This window comes from Haliotis cracherodii, unplaced genomic scaffold, assembly GCF_022045235.1.
Source record: "Haliotis cracherodii isolate W230 unplaced genomic scaffold, xgHalCrac1.p SCAF_8, whole genome shotgun sequence".
NCBI lineage: Eukaryota > Metazoa > Mollusca > Gastropoda > Lepetellida > Haliotidae > Haliotis > Haliotis cracherodii.
In genome coordinates, this window is record NW_027266341.1 from 34,885,105 (window position 1) to 34,909,685 (window position 24,581).

Here is a 24,581-nt window from a genome sequence, read left to right on the forward strand (position 1 = left end):
GGGTTATATCCCGGAAGATATTTTCCCATCACGTCCTTTCATATACTTACTGTCTAATTGAAACATCCTATTAACTCTAGTCCTTAATTGAACCAGCATTGTTCCACGACTTGGGGCGGAAACAAGCTTTTGATGCAAGAAACCCGCGTGTACCGTCCTTCCCAAGGAGGCCTGCGGTAGAGGTAAGGCTGGAGAGGTGATTAGACACAGTCACCAGAGTCGCATCGACCAGCCAACGACTGCCTGCCGCACTGCTGGATGGGTCTTGTCAAGTGCCTTTACACGGTAAAATGAACCCTATGATCAACGAAGCAGAACACACGTTCACGTAGCGACTTGTCTCCGATAATTGTCAGGGGTTGGCTCGTTTTAGTGTTGAGTTGCCTTTGCAAGGGATTACTTTATGTTTCGTCATGTCTGTCTCTGGAGCGGGCCAGAATGAGAGTGTGTTTCACAATAGCACGTGGTCACGGGTCTACAGCAACAACCCCGGGTTGAGACTTAGTGCTGAGATACAGATAGCATTATATTCTATCATATTCCTTCTGTCCGTCGTTGGCAATGTGCTTGTAATTGTGACTTTAATCCAGAACAAAAGAATGCGTACAGTGACCAATGTGTTCCTTCTGAATCTGGCAATCAGTGACCTTCTCCTCGCCGTCTTCTGCATGCCTTTTACGCTGGTGCCTGTTCTACTAAGGGACTTCATATTTGGCGGTGCCATGTGCATAATGATTCGCTATCTACAAGGTAATACACCATATTGTCCTCGGGTAAGAACCAACACTGAAAATATCTTTTGAACTTTTTCAATTTTAACAAAACTGAAATTCAAATTCAAATCTTAAAGTTGCTATCTATGAACCGTACTAAATCAGTTTTGGTTCTTATGTATCATGATTGGTATTTATGTACTCACATTATGCTTGATCCGTTCTTATTGGTATTCACAGCTAGTAGGAAGAAAACTGGGGAGCTTTCGAACGATTTGTTTTATATTATGATTATATTACATTTCAGCAAATTATGGTCATTGAGCCATATCAATGATAACATCATATTTTGTAGTAAATTATGGTCATTGAGCCATATCAAACTACCGGGGAGGACATCTGTTTTGGGAAAAGGGAAAGAGTATGTACCAAAAATTGACTTTGTTGCTACCTCAATCTAATTATGTTTCTTTATGACTCCATTTGCACTTTTCATGATCGTTTTCCAAATATATACTCATAAATATTGCAAAAGAAAGCGAAATACAATACAACTGATGTCCATCAGTATGGAAGTAAGCGTTTCGCTGTACCGTATCTATTTAGTCTTGACAAATAGCCGTGCAGCTCACTAAAGGACAATTCATTATGAGATGGAAGATCGTTACAGATGCGACATGCATTCTTGTTCAGTTGACAAGTTGACCCCACTCCACAGAACCTACCCACTCTCCACTGAAGGTTAAACTTCAAAATCATAAATATGTTAATTATAATGATACAAATATCTTTTTAAACCTTCACCATATTATCGTAATTAACAAGCGACGTGGAATATTGCAGAGTTTGAAATACAAAATGACAACATGGAAAATATAAGGTTGACCAAACATTCTATCAACGACTACACTGTTGACAAGCTTTTCTGGAGCTGAATTGAAGAACGCAATAAATTGTTTCCGTAAGATTGATATGGAAAGGCATTTGAACCGACATTAGAATCCTTATTGATATGTTAGAGATGTGTTAAACATTGATGTGTTATTCCACTTGCGCCTCGTGGGGCTTCCCAGGTCCCAAGTAACCAGTGCTTGTCAGAGTCGAGTAAAATGGATCGGATGGTCAGACTCGTTATTTGGCAGATGGCGTAACATGTTTCTCGGGCTTTAGGTCACCTGGTTTTGCACAGGAACATTGCTGACTTTGAATGAAAGCAATAATTGTCCATCCACTCACTCATGATACTGAATTCTCTTACCTCTTAAAACCAATGTTACAGATGGCAACATTTTGTTGGATATAGCCAACAATTCCTCTTCAATTCAGTCACTGGAAAACACATAGTTAATTAACGTAACAACTTTTCAATTTATGTCAAATTTAAGTCACACATTTATTCAAAACAGATATTATATTATTATAATCGCACTTCTTACTGTGGGTTGTTCAGTGATCTGATATGATTAATGCACAGAGTAATAAACTAGTAAAACAGCTTAATTACATGGGTAAGTAAAGTATGCAGGGGCCACAGGAGGCCAAGGCATCTATGTCACCTAATTCGATGAGTTGCGTCCCTTGGCCTCGTCAGGATCCGCTGGTTCTGGTACGAATCTCAATTTCGCCCCATTGGGGTTCTTGATTTGTAAGCACTATATCCATGCTCAGTGGTTTTATCAAAGTTGCGAAAAATGAAACAAAATGATAATCTATTGGACTCTTATATGAAACTGACATTATGTGATGTTACTGAAGTACTGTTCAAAGCTGCGAATACCAATTTTACTGTCTCACTGACTCGCTGAAGAAGTTCTGTGTAACCTGTATGCACTTCAGTGCAGATGGTCATGTCACGAATACTAAGTAACTGTCAAGGCGTTGCTGCACTACAACGTAAGACCAGTTCGACAGCCCTCCATTGCTTTTTGTAAAAAGAGATTTAATTGGATCAGGTTCAGACTCTTCACGCTTCCAGTCCCTAATGTATTTGCTTGATTAAACATTAAGCAACATTGTTTTCATGACGTACCTGGAATAAATGCAACATTTGAAGAAACGTTACTTCACGTCTCCATGACATAAATGGATCGAATTCAACATTAAACAACATTTACTTCACGCCTCCATGACAAAGTTGCAATCTACGCTCATGAAACAACATTTACTTCACGCCTCCATGACAAAGCTACAATCTACGCTCATGAAACAACATTTACTTCACGCCTCCATGACAAAGTTGCAATCTACGCTCATGAAACAACATTTACTTCACGTCTCCATGACAAAGCTGCCATTAAAGCAACATTTACTTCAAGTCTCCATGCCATAGCTGCAATCTACGCTCATGAAACAACATTTATTTCACGTCTCGAAAACAAAGCTGCCATTAAAACAACATTGAACAACATTTCCTTCGCGCATCCATGAGATAGCTGCAATCAACGCTCATGAAACAACACTTATTTCATGCCTCCATGACAAAGCTGTAATTACAAAAAAACATTGAACAACATTTACCTCACGTCTCCATGACAAAGCTGCAATCTACGCCCATGAAACAACATTTATTTCATGCCTCCATGACAAAGCTGCAATTAAGACAACACTGAACAACATTTACTTCACGCCTACATGAAAAAGCTGCAATCAACTCAGCATTAAACAACATTCACTCTACGTCTCCTTCACATACCTGTAACAAACGCAAAACACAACTGTAATGAACAACATATATTTCACGTCCCATCGCGTCTCAACGTAATCCGGGACAACAACATTCTTAAAGGTCACCATATATTTGAATCAACATTGTTTGTGGCGGCGAAAAAAAGACGTTCGCTCATTCATTCACTTGGGGGATTTAATGCTCCTTGCTTCGTATCTATTTAGTGTACATACAAAGGGACACAGTGAGTGTGTTGTGTTTCGATGTTCTGTTCTGTCACTGAAGATACATGGGACTCATGATATATAACTAAATGAACTCTAACGCTGGCATGTGGGCTTCACATATTGACGACCAAAACAACCTAGGTTTTGGTAAAGCTGTCATATCTTCTTTCACATAATGACGTCCAAACCCATTAAAGTTCCTCTTCCGTACATTGAGGATAATATGTTTATATGATGAATAGCTTTATATGCAAAGGAACTGCCTTATCAATAATTCACTGTCACAATCATCGAGTTCTTTATTACTTATAGATAAGGTAAGTTGTTATCAGCGACTGATTCTTCCAATGTGATGGCCTCTGTTTTGACAATAATTGAATGGTAGATAGTGTGATGTAATCCAACTCTTTCATTGCATGTTCTTATCAGGATTCACGTCCGCTGTTTTTCACTTTCCTATCCATCACGCCTTCCACAATATTTGTAAGTAGTATTATTTCATTAAACCAGTCATGATGAATACACCTGGTATCACCGATACTTGATAAGGATTCATAAAATTCGTTCAATGGATTTTTAGTAGAGATTTTTCATGATTATTGTAATGTTTTGTATAGGTTTGTATTGATTTGATGACTGCATTGCATAGTATAAATGCAGGTACGTTACTCAAAATACTGTAAAGCTCATATAAGAAACATTATCATTATTCAGGATATTTTATGTGCATTATTTTTATACCACCTTTTGTGGATTACATTGAATCAATTATGTCACGTATTTTGTTATTTGTTCCCCTCATTATCACTGCTGTAGCATAACAATCACAATGCAATATTACAATAGCTGAAAATAAGTTTAGAGGGTGTCTGTATTTATTTATCTATTTACTGGAAAGGTCAGGAGAATTGTGACATGTCATGACAACATGGCAGTCGTTTTCCACCAGAAGTTGTTTAGTGCTCTGAGGCCGAAGGACATGTATTGCGATGTTGTGCAATCCTTTAATCATCTCGCCCGGAGAGATGGTAACACACTTTATACAGGGGCGAGCGAGTTTGTACGTGTGAGTAATAGGATGTGTATAGTTGGGTGAGTGAGTTAGCGACTTTGGGTGTGTAGGTAATAGAGTGTGTGTAACTGTTGAGTGAGAGTGTGAGGTTGGGTTTGTTGGTTATATGATGTGTCTAGTTGGGTGGGTGAGTGTGTAAGGTTGAGTGTGTGGGTAGTTGGGGGAGTGAGTGTCATAGTGTGTATGGTTGAGTGTGTCAGTGAGTGAGTGAGTGTGTAGGGTTGAGTGTGTCAGTGAGTGACAGAGTGTGTATGGTTGAGTGCGTCAGTGAGTGAGTGAGTGTGTAGGGTTGAGTGTGGGGGAGCGAGTGTGTAAAAGTTGAGTGTATTGATGAGCGAGTGTGTATGGTTGTGTGTGTGGGTAGTTGGTGACAGGGGAGTGCGTGACAGAGTGTGCATGGTTGAGTGCGTGGCTAGGTGGTGACAGGGGAGAGCGTGTATGGTTGAGTGCCTCAGTGAGTGAGTGAGTGTGTAGGGTTGAGTGTGTCAGTGAGTGAGCGAGTGTGTATGGTTGAGTGTGTCAGTGAGTGAGTGAGTGTGTAGGGTTGAGCGTGGGGGAGCGAATGTGTAAGCTTGAGTGTATTGATGAGCGAGTGTGTAGGATTGAGTGTGTCAGTGAGTGACAGAGTGTGAATGGTTGAGTGCGTCAGTGAGTGACAGAGTGTGTATGGGTGAGTGAGTGTGTAGGGTTGAGTGTGTGGGAGCGAGTGTGTCAGTCAGTCAGTGAGCGAGTGTGTGGGTCAGCGAGTGTGTAAGATTGAGCGTGTGGGTAGTTGGGTGGGTGAGTGACAGTGTGTATAGTTGAGTGTGTCAGTCAGTGAGTGAGCGATTGTGTGGGTAATTGGGGGAGTGAATGACAGAGTGTGTAGGGTTGAGTGTGTCAATGAGTGTGTGAGTGTGTATGGTTGAGTGAGTGAGTGAGTGTGTATAGTTGAGTGTGTCAGTCAGTGAGTGAGCGAGTGTGTAGGGTTGAGTGTGTGGCTAGTTGGTGACAGGGGAGAGCGTGACAGAGTGTGTATGGTTGAGTGTGTCAATGAGTGTATGAGTGTGTAGGGTTGAGTGTGTCAGTGAGTGAGTGAGTGTGTGGGTAGTTGGGGGAGTGCGTGACAGAGTGTGTAGGGTTGAGTGTGTGAGTGTGTAGGGTTGAGTGTGTCAGTGAGTGAGTGAGTGTGTGGGTAGTTGGGGGAGTGCGTGACAGAGTGTGTAGGGTTGAGTGTGTGAGTGTGTAGGGTTGAGTGTGTCAGTGAGTGAGTGAGGGTGTATGGTTGTGTGTGAGTCAGTTAGTGAGTGTGTAGGGTTGAGTGTGTGAGTGTGTAGGGTTGAGTGTGTCAGTGAGTGAGTGAGGGTGTATGGTTGTGTGTGAGTCAGTTAGTGAGTGTGTAGGGTTGAGTGTGGGGGAGCGAGTGTGTAAGGTTGAATGTATTGGTGAGCGAGTGTGTATGGTTGAGCGTGGGGCTAGTTGGTGACAGGGGAGTGCGTGAGTGAGTGTGTATGGTTGAGTGCGTCAGTGAGTGAGTGAATGTGTAGGGTTGAGTGTGGGGGAGCGAGTGTGTAAGGTTGAGCGTATTGGTGAGCGAGTGTGTATGGTTGAGTGTGTGGCTAGTTGGTGACAGGGGAGTGCGTGACCGAGTGTGTATGGTTGAGTGCGTCATTGAGTGAGTGAGTGTGTAGGGTTGAGTGTGGGGGAGCGAATGTGTAAGGTTGAGTGTATTGGTGAGCGAGTGTGTATGGTTGAGTGTGTGGCTAGTTGGTGACAGGGGAGTGCGTGAGTGAGTGTGTATGGTTGAGTGCGTCAGTCAGTGAGTGACAGAGTGTGTAGAGTTGAGTGTGTCAGTGAGTGACAGAGTGTGTATGGTTTAGTGCGTCAGTGAGTGAGTGAGTGTGTAGGGTTGAGTGTGTGGCTAGTTGGTGACAGGGGAGTGCGTGAGCGAGCGTGTATGGTTGAGTGCGTCAGTCAGTCAGTGAGTGTGTATGGTTGAGTGTGTCAGTGAGTGAGTGAGTGTGTAGGGTTGAGTGTGTCAGTGAGTGACAGAGTGTGTATGGTTGAGTGCGTCAGTGAGTGAGTGAGTGTGTAGGGTTGAGTGTGGGGGAGCGAATGTATAAGGTTGAGTGTATTGGTGAGCGAGTGTGTATGGTTGATTGTGTGGCTAGTTGGTTACAGGGGAGAGCGTAACAGAGTGTGTATGGTTGAGTGCGTCAGTCAGTCAGTGAGCGAGTGTGTGGGGGAGCGAGTGTGTAAGGTTGAATGTGTGGGTAGTTGGGTGAGTGAGTGACAGTATGTATAGTTGAGTGTGTCAGTGAGTGTGCGAGTGTGTGGGTGAGCGAGTGTGTAAGATTGAGTGTGTGGGTAGTTGGGTGGGTGAGTGACAGTGTGTATAGTTGAGTGTGTCAGTCAGTGAGTGGGCAAATGTGTGTGTAGTTGGGGGAGTGAGTGACAGAGTGTGTAAGGGTGAGTGTGTGGGTATTTGGGTGAGCAGGGGAGGTTGGGTGTGTTTGTAATCGGGTGTGGGTAGTTGAGCGAATGAGGTTGAGTGTATGATTTGTTTTGTCGCGTGAGTGAGTGAGTGAGTGAGTGAACGAGCAAGTGATAGCGGTTGAGAGTAGGGTTTTGGAAGTTGGTGAGTAAGTGAGCAAGGAAGGAAGGGGTGATAGGAAAGGGAACAGAGGGAGACATCAAGGTAGCTAGTTAGTGAGCAAGTCGTTGGCATTGACATCGATGCTGAAAGCCACGAAAATAGATACGATGTTCACTTAACAAGGATAATTATCATGGATTCGACCAAACACAACTCTTTCACTTCTTCATGGAACTGTCCCCCTGACATTTGTCACCCTATACAACGGCAAATCATTTGCTTATTTCTGACTCAAATTATACACATTGAAATAGTTCGTGCCCAACTCGTTTAAACAGCCAGATATAGTAGTCTCGTGTAGGAAATGCATTATCATTATCTGTGTATCCAAGAAGACGTGTTGGGCATATCATGAATGTATTTTGGTTTATGTCAAAGTTATCTATCGGTCGATAGGGGACATATCGATTATAAAAAAACACGAGGGTGATATCGCTTGTTTATTACCCTCTGTCATTCGTAATCAATATTTACCATAACTTTGAAGTTTGATTGTTTTGGGTTATCTTGAAATTACTAGATTGCACCCCAGCGCACGGAATAAAGACAATGAACTTTCTTTTATGGGACTGAATTCTTTGTTATCAACGTGAAAGCATCACCTTCATACCGTATTCCTGTGATGGTGAAAAGTTTTATCTGTTTGGGTAGAAAATGTACAATTATTGATCAGTGGAATAGGGGGTTGAAGAATTGACTTCATTCTGTAGAAACGGCGGCGACCGTTTTGACGCCACAATTAACAGTTACTGTTGCTCTGCTATGTTTCTACATTTAGATTAACATTTACCATAACCAAAGACCTTTTTATATTGACGGTTAGAATTCAGTTGGAGAATTAGGTAAGTACAGCAATGCACGCCACGACGTGATAAAAACAACGTATTTGGCTACACGTACTAATATTTTCATATACCCATAGTTACTATGACAGGGTTTAAGAGGTTACAAATTAAGTTCGGGACCACATATTTGTTTGAGTGTGTTTATCGGATCACCAGCTTGTATAAATTCAGCGTATGTTGTTTCAATAGAGAAGTGAGTGGGTACTGTTTCACGCCGCTTTTAGCTACATTTGAGAAATATCACGCGGGTGACACAAGAAATGGTCATCACACATTGTAGCCATGTGGGAATCAAACCCGGGCCTTTGATGTGACGAACAAACGCTTTAACCGCTAGGCTACCCCAACCCCCTCAATAGAGAAGCAACTAAAACAGATTAGCAGAACATGTTAGGAATCCAACAAACCCGACAACTGCAACTCAGGAAGCGCTTTTTGTGTCTCCTTTAACCGTTGGGTGACGATCCTGATCTTGAACCACGACAAGTGGCCAATGGTGATATGTGATGATACCACTCTCGAATGGGTGAGTGTGTAGAATTTTAGGCCGTCTTTAGCAATATTCCAGTAATATCACGGCAGCGGCGGCCAGAAAAGGTCTTTACACATTGCACTCACGTGGGGATTCTAAACCGGGTTTTGGTGTGACGAGCGAACGCTTTGACCACTGGGCTACTTCGTGAGGGACGATAACATTTTTAGTCCCTGGGAAGGATAGGAGTTTTATCGCACTGACAAATTAGTGTATCTCACTGTAAAATATAACACACATGAGTTTATGTTCTGCAAGTCCAAAGGATAGTTATTGAACGAGGAGAACGGATGGTCCTGTATGGTCTGTTCAAGCCAGGAGTTTGTTCATCCGATTACAGCATGTGCCCTGATTATGATGTTGGTATATCGAAAGCATTCCCGAAAACAAGAGGCCACCAGAGGGGTCGTTGTGTAGGACCAGCATCACTCATGTTTTGCACTCAAGTATATGAAACTGACACGCTGTTAACAGTGGCGTCATAGCCCCAGCTCACTCGACCACTGTCTTCAGCAATGGCAGACAATTCGATATCGTTTGATCTCACAAAAACATTACATCTAGAAACATAAGTCATTGTAATTGTGGGAATGTACATCTACATGTAAGTACCGCAAACCTTTTGGGATCAGAGCGTAGAAGTTGAGCTTATCGACACCATCAGTATTTCTGTTGTATCATAGCGTTCCAACGTAGGTCGTGTGGATAGACAAAAGTTCATAATCGTGACGCGGACGCTATCGGTGTATCCTGGCAGTACTAAGGGACGGAACTCTATCGAGTACAGAACATCTTTAGCTGTGTGCACTTTCGTACAACGGCTTCCTGCCATTGAACTGCTGTGGCAGCCATGCCCTACAATGACGTATAAACGATCAAGATTTTCCAATATACCTAATCACCTTCTTTGGGGAAATTAATCCATATTACTCACCACTTTTTATGACATAACACTTCTCACTGTTTTACGATAAAAAAATCGAATTTCTAAAAAGCAATGTGATGTTGCATTCTTCATGCATCGTCATTTAAATGTTATTTTCTTTCAGAGTGAAGACAATATCATTTAAAACTGTTTATTATAGACTTATCTTGATAAATATAGGGGGTTTTCGAAACCCGTGAATGACGGCAATTATGTCAGTAAACATGTGTACGAAGTATGATGATATCGTCTCGATGCCGCACTTCGGAGAAACATCTGATGATATCAAGGAATGATAGAGCACAAGAACTACTTGCCCACGACAACTTGTCTCCATCACGAACCAATATAGATATAAAAGGATGTAATAGGCTTTGGTTTGTCAAGATCCCGTAGGATTCGTTATTATATTTATGCTGAAAATAGATATGCCATCTGTCGATGGTGTAAACGTCCAGCAAGAACATTATGTCATGATGTTCCAGGAAGGCTCCAGTAGTCTATGGCTATCCTCCTTATATGTTAAGCCTTGTCTTCCCTGAAGCAAGATAGAAAGACTTTTAATCCTTGAAGTAGTTTTTTATACATTAGCTCTTCTTGATTGTATTCAATAATGAGCTCTGAAACATTTCATCCCTTATTCGATTTTCAATTAAACACTGTTAGGTTTGTGAAATGTTCAAAGTAACCCCGGGAATAAAATTCGATAATAAAGTTCTCTTGAAATCAAATCCCTGTGAAATTTCATTCTAAAATCCACAAAATATGCTGCTCTGCCCATGGATTAATGACCAAACTGTGACTGATAACGGGAAATAGGAATACAACATGTTTCCCACGAACAATTTCCAAAATTCAGCGGTTTGTAAATGGATTTGATCCCAGGGATTACCATTGCGTTCACAAATCCATATCTCAAGACACAAGTGAGGGAAACATGTGCTCACACTCGTATAGCTGATGTACGTGTGTAGTGGTTATACTGTCACGTTAAGAGTGTAAGTGACTGTGGGTGATGGCGTCACAGGTCCTATACCATCTTCATCATCCAAATAGCTAGAAAATCACTAGAAAGTATATACTATATGCTTTAAATGTTCTTCGCTGCTGAACCATAATTCCTAAATGTGTTTGCGAGAATATACCCGGTGGCTAGATAGGATTACTAGTGAAGAGTATTCACCAATTTCGACCAGATCAAATGAAATGGATGTATCATAATCAACGCTACCACGATGTAGTTCAAAGAGGCGTGCGAAGAACCGATCATCAACACAGGCAAACAGCTGATGAATTTGCGCGGTTAACATATTGTCAAAGAAAGGACATCCTTTGAGATTGTGAAATGCAGATTCTTTTCAATACTTTGAAACAAGATATTAATCTGTGACCGTCATTCAAAATTGTAATATGAATCCCTCTCCCAGTCCACAAAACGCAATAAACTCATGGTTCATATCTTAAAGGCCCAAGGCAACATTACGGCTACATAACGGTTGTCTGTAAATGTTCGTGGACAAGCCAATCCAGTGATTGACATTTTTACCACGCGATTCCATGGTGGCCTCCGTCGTGATGAGCAGTGTTTGTTGCAGGGTTGAAATGTTGATTAGTATATCAATAAAAACGACAACAAATTTCCTCTGTCATGAGAAATTTCTGCCAAAGCAGATTCCATCGAACGACTGTGCCAGTGTTCGCGAAAAGATGAGCGTATCATTCCCCACAGGTGGCACCTGTCACAAATACATGCAAAGGCAAGTCAACATAAGAAATTGCATCGGACATCAGTTACCCTCCACATGTTCCCCATAAAACCTTTTGAAACTTTTACAAAGGACCAGAATATTGTAACCCTGACACAACAACTTTTGAACAAGAGTCATATGATCATGACTCTTTGTAGAAGGAACATGCTCGATTGTCCCTCAAATCTCCCCCAGATCTGCTGAAATCGTGCTCGACATAAAAGGAAAGTTGACTATTAGGAAGTCACCCCTCATTTCGTATAGTCTTGCGTACAGGTATTGGCGCAATATACAATCTAGGAAACAAACTGTTTCACTTTTCTCTTCTATTTCAGTTCAGGAGTGTAAATCAGCAGAATGGAATTGGCTATTTGACAATTATTGAACGATATCAGATCGCTGATAGATAATCACTGTGGAATCACGACGTGGGTCCAGAATGACAAACGTTATGATAATAGCGATATTATTAAAAATAATATAATCAGTCTTAATTTCATATTTCGCTTCGACATTACAAAATGAGGATTACCATTAGCTTGTCTGTATCATTTTACGTTATTTAATACCAATGACGTATCTAACTAATGTATTTGATGATGCTATTGATCATTTCAATGAGCACTTCCGCCCTCGGTTTTGAATAATATGGCCAATATACAAGAAATCGATACAAAAGTCTTCATAAATTGGATAAAGCAGCGCTCGTTATCTCGGGGACTGCATAAGTAGGATTATTTAAAACCCCATCGACCCACCGCATCAGCATTGTCTTCATGCTACACTTATCTTGTAACACATGTACGCTATGTTAGTGCAATGGTTATGGCGTCATCACTGATGGATAATGTTAAATAATAGGTTTTTGATCCCCTTGAACGTGTGGCATCACTGTCACCGTTGCACATAAAGTGAATATTCGTGTGGCCATACGTTTACACGTATTTGAGCAGACCATTCCCTTACCAATGAGAAACCTATGAAAGGTAGTGGGACATTGAGATAGAAGTATTTAGTAGGTATAAACACCAGTCTTGTGTTATCACAATGGATTTGAAAAGATGCACTTCTCATATACAGATAACAAATGGTAATGTAATTATTTCTTATAATTCACATATGGGAGAACGAAGAAATAAACATTAGCAATAAACATATAATAACATAAACACTAAACTACCTGTATATTATCGTACACATTTATACCAAACTCTGTGTCGACGACTGACAACATTGTATAAGTACTGAAAAAGTATATATAGCAATCTACTTTGGATTGTTTGATGGGTAGTTGACGGATGACAAAGTGTACACAATTTATAGAGAATAACTTATTTATTGTATAGCGACGTTTCAATATATCCTTCTACCGTTGTCAAACAATTGTGGGTCTCCTTTTTCATTTAATTCCATTTCAGCAGGCATATTGCCATGTGTGTTTGTTATACTGATGGGTATTCTCGTAAACGCTCCATCGACATCTGCTCGTGTATTACCATGGCTTGCGATAACGATGTGTGTGTGTGTGTGTGTGTGTGTGTGTGTGTGTGTGTGTGTGTGTGTGTGTGTTACCGTTGGGAAATTGTTGCATAACAGAATCTCCACGTCAGTTCAGCTATCACGCTCTTGCATAGTTAAGTAGGTTGGATTGTCCTCGTCTTAATGCTCTTGCATAAGTAACATGTTGGTAAGATCCGAATAATAGATGATTGCATAAAATTGCTGTTTGCATCATCTAATGCCACACGTTGGTCTTTATCTTGATGAACTCCTTTTCGCCTCACTTAGACCAGCTAATTCCGTACTATCAGCTTTCAGGCAGTGTTTGCCCTGTCCGGTAATGCCCGGGCTCGATAATTTATAGGCCGCTGTGATATTGATGGAATATTTCACTCTCCTTCATTCATCCATTCATTCATTCATAAAAATTCATTCATTCATTCATTCATTCATTCATTCATTCATTCATGACAATTCATTCATTCATAAACATTCATTCATTCATTCACATATAAAAATGCAGCTTGTTAGGCTCATCATCAGCTCAGAGCCCTTGCCCCTTCTACACGCAGCCCAGACAGCGGATGGGACTTCTCCCAGGAAGCATTGCCTGGTCAAACCCACCAAGACCTTGTCGAAGAATGTGAAGACACATTCAGCATTCTGCATTACCCCGATTGTCAGGTGGGCTGTATTTCTGGGAGCAAGACCGGGTACTCTCTCAATGTCAGTTAACGGATTGGGAGGAACCAAACCTAAGGCACTGATAACAATGGGGAGTCGCACAACTTGGTACATGGGATGCAAGCGTGACATTTCGAAAGCGAGATCCGGATTTTCCTGACTCTTGTCAATCACATAAGTGTCAAAAGGGAAAGAAAATTTTATGATATAAATGATTTCATTGGATTTGTAAGACAAGACAAGCTCAGGTTTGCTGGCCTGAATAGGTCTGAGGCTTATGCAGGCCGAATCCAAAGAATTTTGTATTTATCATTTTCCATGACACACTCGACATATTCTGGTCGTACCATGGATGGACCACTGTGTCGAAAGGACAAGCATGGCGAAGACGGTAAAAAAAGGATTGAGCCACTCCACCAAGATACTGTGTTTGTACCAATGCTTGGCATCCACTGACAATGTGTTGGACAGTCTTATTAGATTCATTACATAATCTACATTTCATATATAATTAATTTTTATGCAAAATCACAGAGTCGCGGTTTCGAGTGTGAAGTGACTGGTCCTGAGCAGCAAACAGAAAGCCTTCTGTTTCACACTTTTCAGGCCAGCCGACTTCGTCCAAGCGAAGAACTCTGCAGGGTTGCTGAACTTCTCAACACACTCTACATAAACCCGATGCTGTGGCCGTTCAGCCTCTTCCTGAAAAACTGAGTCTGGGTCGATTTGATATGGCAATTCGCTAGGTTGACACTCATTTGTGTACCATCAGTACAGAACCATCAACAAAATCAACACTGACATTGAGATTTTGTCCCACATCCTTGGCTAGTTTTAAGAAAACTGTGGAATGCCTTGTTTTCATCATGAGTCTTGACATACTTCACAAGAGGACCACCAGACAAACAAATGTGTGCAGAAGTGCACAATACAATTCTATCATGGAGAGCCTCCACGTTATTCAAACCACGCCCTTCCATTATAACTCGTAAATATACGCGATTAAGGGAACAGCGTGGATGGTGGGATCTATTGTCTGACACAAATCTTCGTGTGAGGGTATCAATACCCTTAAGGTGTAAGTAAGGGGTGTTGGGGATCTGTGCTGAGGAGGTCCAGGATAAAAATTATCGTTATTATTCACATTATTAAAATAAATGAATGCAGTAATATGTGTTTATTATCGTACAGTTCTGTCTATATGTGTACATAACCTAAACAGTTCTGTCTACATCTGTACGGATCCTCAACAGTTCTGGCTAAGCGTGTCCTGTACGCTCTTGACTAACTTAACAATCTCTTCCTCTACAGTGTTCCTCAAAAAGACCTACGCACGACATCACCGCAATGGTTTTATTCTTAATTTCCGGTGCGGATTATGTTTTTTTGTGAGATCTTCTCGTTTTTGATGCCGGGCTTCAGTTCTGTTGTCATATCTGAACATTGTTCACGGCTTCAATCGCTTCTTCAATCACATCCTGACATTTATCTTTAGACGACATAATCCAAACCGGTTCTACCGTTCATTGGCTCACACATATTAATCAAGTAAATGTATGTTTTAAACCCAAGTATTAACGCAGCCGTTATAGACAAGAAACGTTATTCAAGTCGAAATAATTCCACACTGTAGATTATTGCGTTTTCTATTCACTCCGAGCTGATGATACTCACGAAGAGCAGACATTACCACAATACAGTGCATCCTTTCTCACAACTATTTTGTCTGTTGGATAACGAGGTTATGACGTCGTAGTTTTGATTGGAATTAGATTATTAAGTTCTCAGCCAGCTACTATGTAACACTGGAAACAACGGTATCAAACGCATTATCCGTGCTAAATATTCACCCGCTAAATTGGAAGTAGGCTTTAGGAATTAAGCGATAGAGAGTAAATAATGACGCGTTTCCCAAACTACTTTTTACAACCGAACAAATAAAACATAATTACTTATATCGTTTCGACTCATAATTCAACTCATTTGACGGTTTTTCTTCAACTTTCCAATGGCCAACCTTCCGTTTGTCGTCAGCAATATTCCAATAGCTCCAACCTTTTGTGTCCACATTTCAATACTATAGCGTCATCCGACTCAAGCTGCTTTATCAGGGTTACAACATTCAGGGCTTTAGTGAAGCTTTCAAAACGTTTTATGGCAGACATGTTGGGGATATTCCAAAATGTGACGCTGACCAAAATTAAGTCCGATGCAATTCCTTATTTTGATTTGTACCATATGCTCCCGTGTATTTAGGGGAACATTTGACTTGCCTTTGCATGTTTTTTGACAGATGCCGGCTATGCTCATCTTTTCTCGAAAACCACAGTTCGATAGAGAGATATAAACGCATACTCCTGATATAGCCGGAATCGTACAATGGAGACTGCTGAGATTTCTTATGATTATGGAAAAGGTTTTGTCCTTTTTGTTTACCTCGCAGACAAACAAAGACTGAATACGATGCCTCGCATTTATTGCAGTACCTTCATTATCTCCATTTCAACAAAAAAAAGTGAAGCAGTCATTTTACATACTGCATCATGGGTCCTTTGTAACCGACTTCATTTGTCTGATGTGATGATAGAAAAGCTTTAATGCTGGAGTCTGTCATGCAAAGAATATCAGTGGCGCTGCGTCTGTTTAGCCATAAGTATACCTGTGTGTCTGAACAATAATGGTCCTTTGATCTGGCATCAAAGACAGGTGAGGACATAGCGACAGTGCACGTTCAAGGCAACTGTACCGGTATTGCACGACAATGGAGTTTATAGGTGTGCAACGTGGTACACATTACGTTTTGTCATGCAAACCTCTTATTGGTAAAACGGCATTGTATCGTTATTTAACACTGTACTAACTGTTCGTACTCTGGAAGTATACATATTACATATTATAATGTCCACGATGGTTGACATTTATGTAGTGTTTGTCGAATACAAAGCAAATAATGTGTGGATGTGTTCGTAGCTTCGGTTGGTGTGTCTCTGTCGTGCTCCCGGAAACGATTTTCATATTGACATGTCCCTGCACAGTGCTACGGGCTGTACCATAGTGTTTTCCTACAACATCACCGATCAAAATCTGCATCGCACTTTATATGCATCAGCACGGTGCATGCGTCGTGATCTGACGACAAGTGCAGCATGATTCACTTCCTAAGACACTTGCATTTCAATACTATAAGTTGTAGCAGGATCACTCGGTGTACATAGGGACGCATAAAAACCAATGTAACCCGAGTGATCCTTCTACAACGAATTTATCTTACCGATATGTTTTAATATGACATTGTAAAACAAATTTAAATAAATTACAAATTGATAGAAAATAGCTGCTCGACTGAGTTTAGATTAGCTTGCGCTATGTCACGTGACATCCATTGGAAAAAGCGTGCGACATTTTGCTTTGAAGCGAGGTATAAGTGATTTATCCTGTCTCTCAAAAATGCAACATGCAGCCTGTAATGCTCGTGGCGGGGTATACGAGATTTATTCCCCGCTGAGAAATTTATCATCCTCCAAGGCGGGTTACACTATATTTTATCAAGATCACGTGGACCAATCAGATCTCATCATTCTGAGATGGAGGTATTATAAGAGTATTTGTATTTTAGAACGTGCAACGATATATTCACTTGGGCGGGAAAGATTTTTATCAGCCACTGAGCCCGTCCCCTCCCGATGCTTCCAACCCGATAAGTACATGGACAGAAAGTTGCATGGTCGAAAATATAAGTACACATATTAAAATTAAAATGTAGCAGAGTTTGTGGGATTACGATTCATGTAGATTCTGGCAAGGTTGTCAGTGCAGTATGTTCCGAATAGGGAATCTATGAGGAACACACTATGGAACAAACCTAGCTCTGTGTAGCAACAAGGCAACATCAAAGCAACACAGAGATCCTGTTACTGCAGCTAGTGCGTTCGTTGTGTTGATGCATAAAACATGAAATTTAACATGAAACTATGACAAAAGTCTGATAAACAATGTGGTATACAAGTACCATTATCTCCCGATCTGTTCCCAGCATATGAAATCGGCCCTTTAGATCACCTGGCTAAATCCAAGAACAACATTTGATTTAATTTCGCGTACTTCCAGTTACTTGTCAGATCTCTTTTAATTACAACTTAGCGGAATATATTATTTATCTGCCAGAAACAACATAATCACTATGTGACATTGAAGATGAATGACATCTCTATGCAAACCGACCCGTGAAGATCCGGGGTAAAATAGGTCTCCAGCAACAGATGCTTGTCGTGAAAGGCAACTATGCTTGTCGTAAGAGGCGACAAACGGGATCGGTTGGGCAGGCTCGCTGACTTGGATGATCCACGTCATCGAATCACAATTGCGTGGATCGATGCTCATGATGTCAATCACTGGATTGTCTGGTTCAGACGCAATCATCTACAGAGCGCCGTCATATAGCTGGAATATTGCTGAGTGTGGCGTTAAACAAGAAACAAACGAACAAACCTTCATGTCATATTTAACTTTCCAGTTGTCAATGTTCCCTTTGTGTCAATCCATTTGTCGTATGCAACATTATTACGCTGCTTTGGGATAAGGGTTATGTTAGTGATTCTGCAGTCGTCCCAACCTGCCAGTTTTAAAACTATTTAATCAATGGTCTATCGAAAGGTTTAAAATTATTATGGTAAACAATAAGATATGCGGATTTGATAGATCTTCGACAAAAATAATAATAGACGCTATTTCTTCCTTGAGTGTCTGGAAAGATTACTCTTTGATGGACTCGAGGAGGCTTGTTGGACATTATTAATATTTTACGTCGTTGCACATCTGTTTGAAAGGTACACTTCCTCCGCAAAGAAGATTCGAAGTGACCCAATAATCTCCGGGCATTGCCTTGATGGGTAGTCATTGTGTCAGTGTGATGTCCCACCAACATCTTGGGGACTTCAATCCCCAAGGATGTATCTGCAAATTCAATCTCACGACTTACCACACTTTAAAAATAGCAACATCATCAGCTTGTTTGAGACTGTTTCCTGAACTTGGATGGTTGGAGAACGTATACGTCATACTGTTTGACGTCCGTGATCTGCAAACACGGTGGATCTTACAGTCAGGGCACACTTTGTCACCACTGTAACATTACTCGGTTAATGGATATCTTCATGATAGAGTTTGAATAGAGTTAGCGCTTGTTTGTTGCTTAACACCACACTCATCAATATTCCAGCTATATAGCGGCGTAATAGACTTAGCGAGGGAAGGAACATTTAATGACACATCGGCAGTATTTCATCAACATCATGACTTAAACAGTTTAAATAATTAAAGCATAAAAAAAATTATACGTCAGCATCAGAGAATAACCATCCTCGATTATCCGAAGAAACAGATTCCATTGGGAGTCCAGGGCAACAGAGCGGTGAAATCTATATGAATGGATCACTGAAAACCAAGTGTTCGCAATAAGGGCAAGCATGTCCTGCCCTCACGGCAGCACCGCCGTTCCCACGAATGCATCAAAAGGTAAGTGTTTGTTGCCTGACACCAAAGCACGTTTAAAAGAGGACACTGTTACTCAATTACACAATAAATACACGGGCCATAGATCTTCAGCAACCAAAGTTATATGTAGGCCACCATACTAGGGACCGTTGGGACTTATGCACTCTGTAACTCTGCTGCCTGCATGGTCCCCCAGCAGCATTTACATCACCCTTCACATGCTGGCGATTGTTGGCACTGACGTTTGAAATTATTAAAATTATTAATTTATGACAGGCAATAAATACAAGCGATAAAACCTTTCCATATTTATAAGAAATATCTGCCAAAAGCATAGTCGATTGTACGATCCGACTGAACGTACATGTAGCTTGCTATTTTTAATCACTATCAAATTATTTTTATAAACGCGAAAAGATGAGCGTATCCTGCCCCATCGGTGACACCCGTCACAAACACATGCAGAGGCAAGTCATTTGTTCACCTGAAAAAACACGAGAACATATGGTCAGTTTACATGTTGACTTATCCGCTATCTGTCAATATGAATTTATATGTTGAAGTGGCGTTGGTCGGTTTGGGTTGGCCAAACGGTTGAGGGTACACCTAGATCACGCTGAAATGGAAACAATTGAATGAGTTGGGTTTTACAGGATATCAGTTATATCGCGGGATATAATATTGATGAAATGCCAGGAGTGATGCAGATCAACAAGTAGACGTTAACCACTTTGGTGAACCAGCACTGATTTGGTTGGACAAAAGAAGAACCACGATCAGTCTGAATCTTGGATTCGAATCCAAAATCATAGGATCATGGCGTGTATAAGAGAAGTAATAGGCAGAAGGAATACATATACGTAGTGTTAGAATATCATTAACGGTTATACATTATCACTTACAGAAATATGATTGCATCCTGTGAATCATGGTGGCTTAAACACAAAGGTCTGAATGGTATTCATTATTCAATCATTGTCACATGAAAAAAAACACAGTAAAAACAGAAATAACCCTTTGTACGAGTAAAGGCACTCTCTCGTGTCAGGGTCATCAACATTATCATGGTTTACAATTTCCTATTTCAATTGTATCGTGTTTTATACGCGAGCAGGTTCGCTGAATTTATACAAATACGCCCTTAACAAAGAAAAGGGCTCAGCTGGTCTGTTATCGTATAACCATCAATAAGATAGTTGTGTCGATTGTGGATTGTTTAATATATCCCCAAACTTAAGTTCTAACGAGACCGTTTCCGCTTTATTTCCCAAAGGTAAAATTTATCATAAATAATTCCCTGTGATCATTATGCAACGTTTCGTCCTGCTAGAGAAGTCCAGGGCATACTGGCCAAATGTTTGCAAATTGTGATACAAGAAATACGCATTAGAACGCCAGTCACCGGCCAACCTGGCCTGAGGGTGAATGATGTGAATAGAATTTGCTATTTCGTTCATAAAGAGCTGATAAATATTTCGCTGGTGGGTAAAATTGGTATTCTGTTGAGAAAGCATTCATTACAGGAAGCGAAAGCCAAACGTTGAGGAGACAAAGGGAGACTCTTCATATACGTGTTATGGACTAATATATGGAGTAAAAAAGATGCTTTTAACGTATTCATAGAATAATACCCATACAGCGACGGTTGATGCGGATGTAATTTTGATTTAAGAGGAAACGTATCCTATCCTATTGGTGTTGAAGGCACTAGAAGCATTGGTTTTTCGATTCTAATATAGCGTCCATTACTCACTTTAATAACAGTTCCCCGTAGGCATGGGGAACGTCAGTGACTGCAGTTGGTGATTATGCTGTCGAAACACCCAAAATTGGTCTGGACTCCGCAGACATATTGTAGATGAGCTGAATTTGATTTACGTGTGCTGGGCAGGTTAAGGATGACATATTGAAACACTTCAATTCAGAAAATATATCTATAAACTTTCTTATGTGTATTGTAAGTATGTTCTTGGGTCATCTGGAACCGAATGCTATCAACAAAACGTTGAACACAGCCCACGGTGATGAGTTGTCAAACGTTATCCTTCTGAAGTGAAGGTATTAGAAACGACAATGGTGGGTTCGTTCTGTTAGTGATGGTTTGTTGCATAACCCTGCACTCAGTACAGGTCCAGCTAGATCACCCAGCCTGTGATCAACAACTTCCCAGGCCGTCGGTTGGTTGGTTTGTTGTTTGACGCCGCACTCCAGCTATATGATGGCGATCTGTAAATAATCGAGTCTGGACCAGACAATCCAGTGATTAATATCATGAGCATCCATCCACGCAATTGGTTTTGATGACATGCATCAACCAAGTTAGCAAGCCTGACCACCTGAGTCCGTTAGTCGCCTTTTACGACAAGCATAGTCACCTTTTTACGGGTTGCTGAAGACCTATTCTACCCCGGAATCTTCACGGGTGCCCAGGACGTCGGAGTATAGTGACGTGCAATAAGTCTAGTCACAAGACCACCCATTCCATTGTATCGTCTCATAGGACAGGCAGAGGTTGTTGGAAACAAATTCATGGATTCCCTTCGACGACTAATTTATAACATTTTTAGACCCGTGAAGATCCGGGATAGAACAGGTCTTCAGCAATCCATGCTTGCCGTAAAATGCGACTATGCTTGTAAGAGGCGACTAACGGGATCGAGTTGATGCATGTCATCGATCCCAATTGCGTGGATCGATGCTCATGATGTCAATCACTGGATTGTCTGGTCCGTACTCCATTATTTACATACCGCCGTCGTATAGGTGGAATATTTCCTTGGTACTACGTATGAAGCCCTTTACCCATGCTTTGATATTGATGGCCTATTACCGAGAGCGGCGTTAAACATCAGCTCACTCACAAACGATCATATAATGTGGAATTATAATGAACAATAGCTGCGTAAATTTTTGTATGAACACAATATCCATGACATTGTGAACAAACCTTTCGCACCAAACGTGACCTATCTGATCACATCGACACAAAACAGAGATTTTGTAGCACAATACTGAGCAGTTTTTAATCCTTGATTTGGTGATATATGAAGTGACAGTAGAAAGTCAGTGGCATATTGTCATCTGAATAATAACGATATTTGTATAATGGCTGTAAATAGGTCGAACATTTTATAACTTTTTTGTTATATGAAATGCCAACAGAGGTGCATAAGGTAACCCTTTACACGACCTGACTCTGTACACGACGTGACTCTGTACTCGACGTGACTCTGTACGTGACATGACTCTGTACACGACGTGACTCTGTACATGACGTGACTCTGTACATGACGTAACGCTGTACATGACGTGACTCTGTACATGACGTGACTCTGTACACGACGTGACTGTACCCGACGTGACTCCGTACATGACGTAACGCTGTACGTGACTGTACACGACGTGACTCTGTACATGACGTGACTCTGTACACGACGTGACTCTGTACATGACATGACTCTGTACATGACGTGACTCTGTACATGACGTAACGCTGTACATGACGTGACTCTGTACATGACGTGACTCTGTACACGACGTGACTGTACCCGACGTGACTCCGTACATGACGTAACGCTGTACGTGACTGTACACGACGTGACTCTGTACATGACGTGACTCTGTACATGACATGACTCTGTACATGACGGAACGCTGTACATGACGTGACTCTGTACATGACATGACTCTGTACATGACGGAACGCTGTACATGACGTGGCTCTGTACATGACATGACTCTGTACATGACGTAACGCTGTACATGACGTAACTCTGTACACGACGTGACTCTGTACATGACATGACTCTGTACATGACGTGACTCTGTACATGACGTAACGCTGTACATGACGTGACTCTGTACATGACGTGACTCTGTACACGACGTGACTGTACCCGACGTGACTCCGTACATGACGTAACGCTGTACGTGACTGTACACGACGTGACTCTGTACATGACGTGACTCTGTACATGACATGACTCTGTACATGACGTAACGCTGTACATGACGTGACTCTGTACATGACGTGACTCCGTACATGACGTGACACTGTACATGACGTGACTCTGTACATGACATGACTCTGTACATGACGGAACGCTGTACATGACGTGGCTCTGTACATGACATGACTCTGTACATGACGTAACGCTGTACATGACGTAACGCTGTACACGACGTGACTCTGTACATGACATGACTCTGTACATGACGTGACTCTGTACATGACATGACTCTGTACATGACGTGACTCTGTACATGACATGACGTTGTACATGACCTGACTCTGTACATGACCTGACTCTGTACATGACGTGACTCTGTACGTGACGTGACTCCGTACATGACGTGACTTTGTACATGACGTTACTCTGTACGTGACGTGAAGTGACAAACGAGAAAATAGCCCAATAATATATTCGATTCTGAACAAAGGTAGATTGAGTGCCGCCTCTACACAAGTTGGTAAACGTGATGCTGTCATTATGTTATTAACTTATTGTGCCTCTAATTTGTTTCATTGGTCCTTAGTAACACCAGCTTCTAAAAAACAAATATAGTTCATATGTAGGCCGAGTACTGCTGGAGAAGGATCTGACTGGTTGTGCGGTCCATCACATCAATTACCAAGCTGTCCTAACGATAATCTAGCATGCTCTACTTTACTCGAAGCATAACTGTTCCCCTTCCCGCCCGACTGCTGTGTAGGTTCACACTTAGTAGAATTTACGTACATCATGTAGTAATAAAAAACAATGTGTAATAATTTGTACAGAATACGATACACTTTGAAATAACGTGACGTAAAGTACAATTTGCAGTAAAACGTACAACTTGTCGTAAGACGATACATATTGTAGCGATAACCTACATACTTGCATGCAAAATGGACGGTATCAGCTGTAGCCATCAATGGCGTGCACACGAATCTTGGCGAAAATAGCATCATAGTATCACAGCTGATCATGTACAGGTATTTCAGATAAGGATGTGTTTTTCTTGTTGAGAGCTTTTCGGAGATTCATCCGCCTTCATCATCAGCATCAACATCAATCAAATAAGAAATAACTTAACATAAAGAAACTTGGGAAATACATACTCCATGTTTCTGGATTTCTTGAACATGTGTAAGAACTCTGGGAAATACCTTGTCTACGTTTCTGGATTTCTTGAATATGAGTTGAAGATACTTTGGGAAATACATGGTCCATGTTTCTGGATTTCTTGAATATGTTAAAGATACTTTGGGAAATACATGGTCCATGTTTCTGGATTTCTTGAATATGTTGAAGATACTTTGGGAAATACATGGTTGATGTTTCTGGATTTCTTGAATATGTTAATGATATTTTGGGAAATGCCTGGACTATGTTTCTGGATTTCTTGAATATGTTGAAGATACTTTGGGAAATACATGGTCTATGTTTCTGGATTTCTTGAATATGTTGATGATATTTTGACTTTAGACACAAGTAAGATACATAACAGACACCGTCTTTGCTTTTTGTGAATCCCAATGTATGTAAATGAAGATACA

The 24,581-nt window shown here is 41.1% G+C and overlaps 1 protein-coding gene across 1 annotated transcript in view; it reads left to right on the forward strand.

The window, feature by feature from the left end:
* Positions 1–380: 380 nt before the first annotated feature.
* LOC139449930 (cholecystokinin receptor type A-like) overlaps positions 381–24,581 on the forward strand; it is a 37,206-nt gene continuing 13,005 nt past the window's right edge. The window contains exon 1 of the mRNA XM_071231543.1: positions 381–750. Coding sequence (XP_071087644.1) covers positions 414–750 — 337 coding nt within the window. The 5' untranslated portion in view covers positions 381–413. The remainder of the gene's footprint in view (positions 751–24,581) is intronic.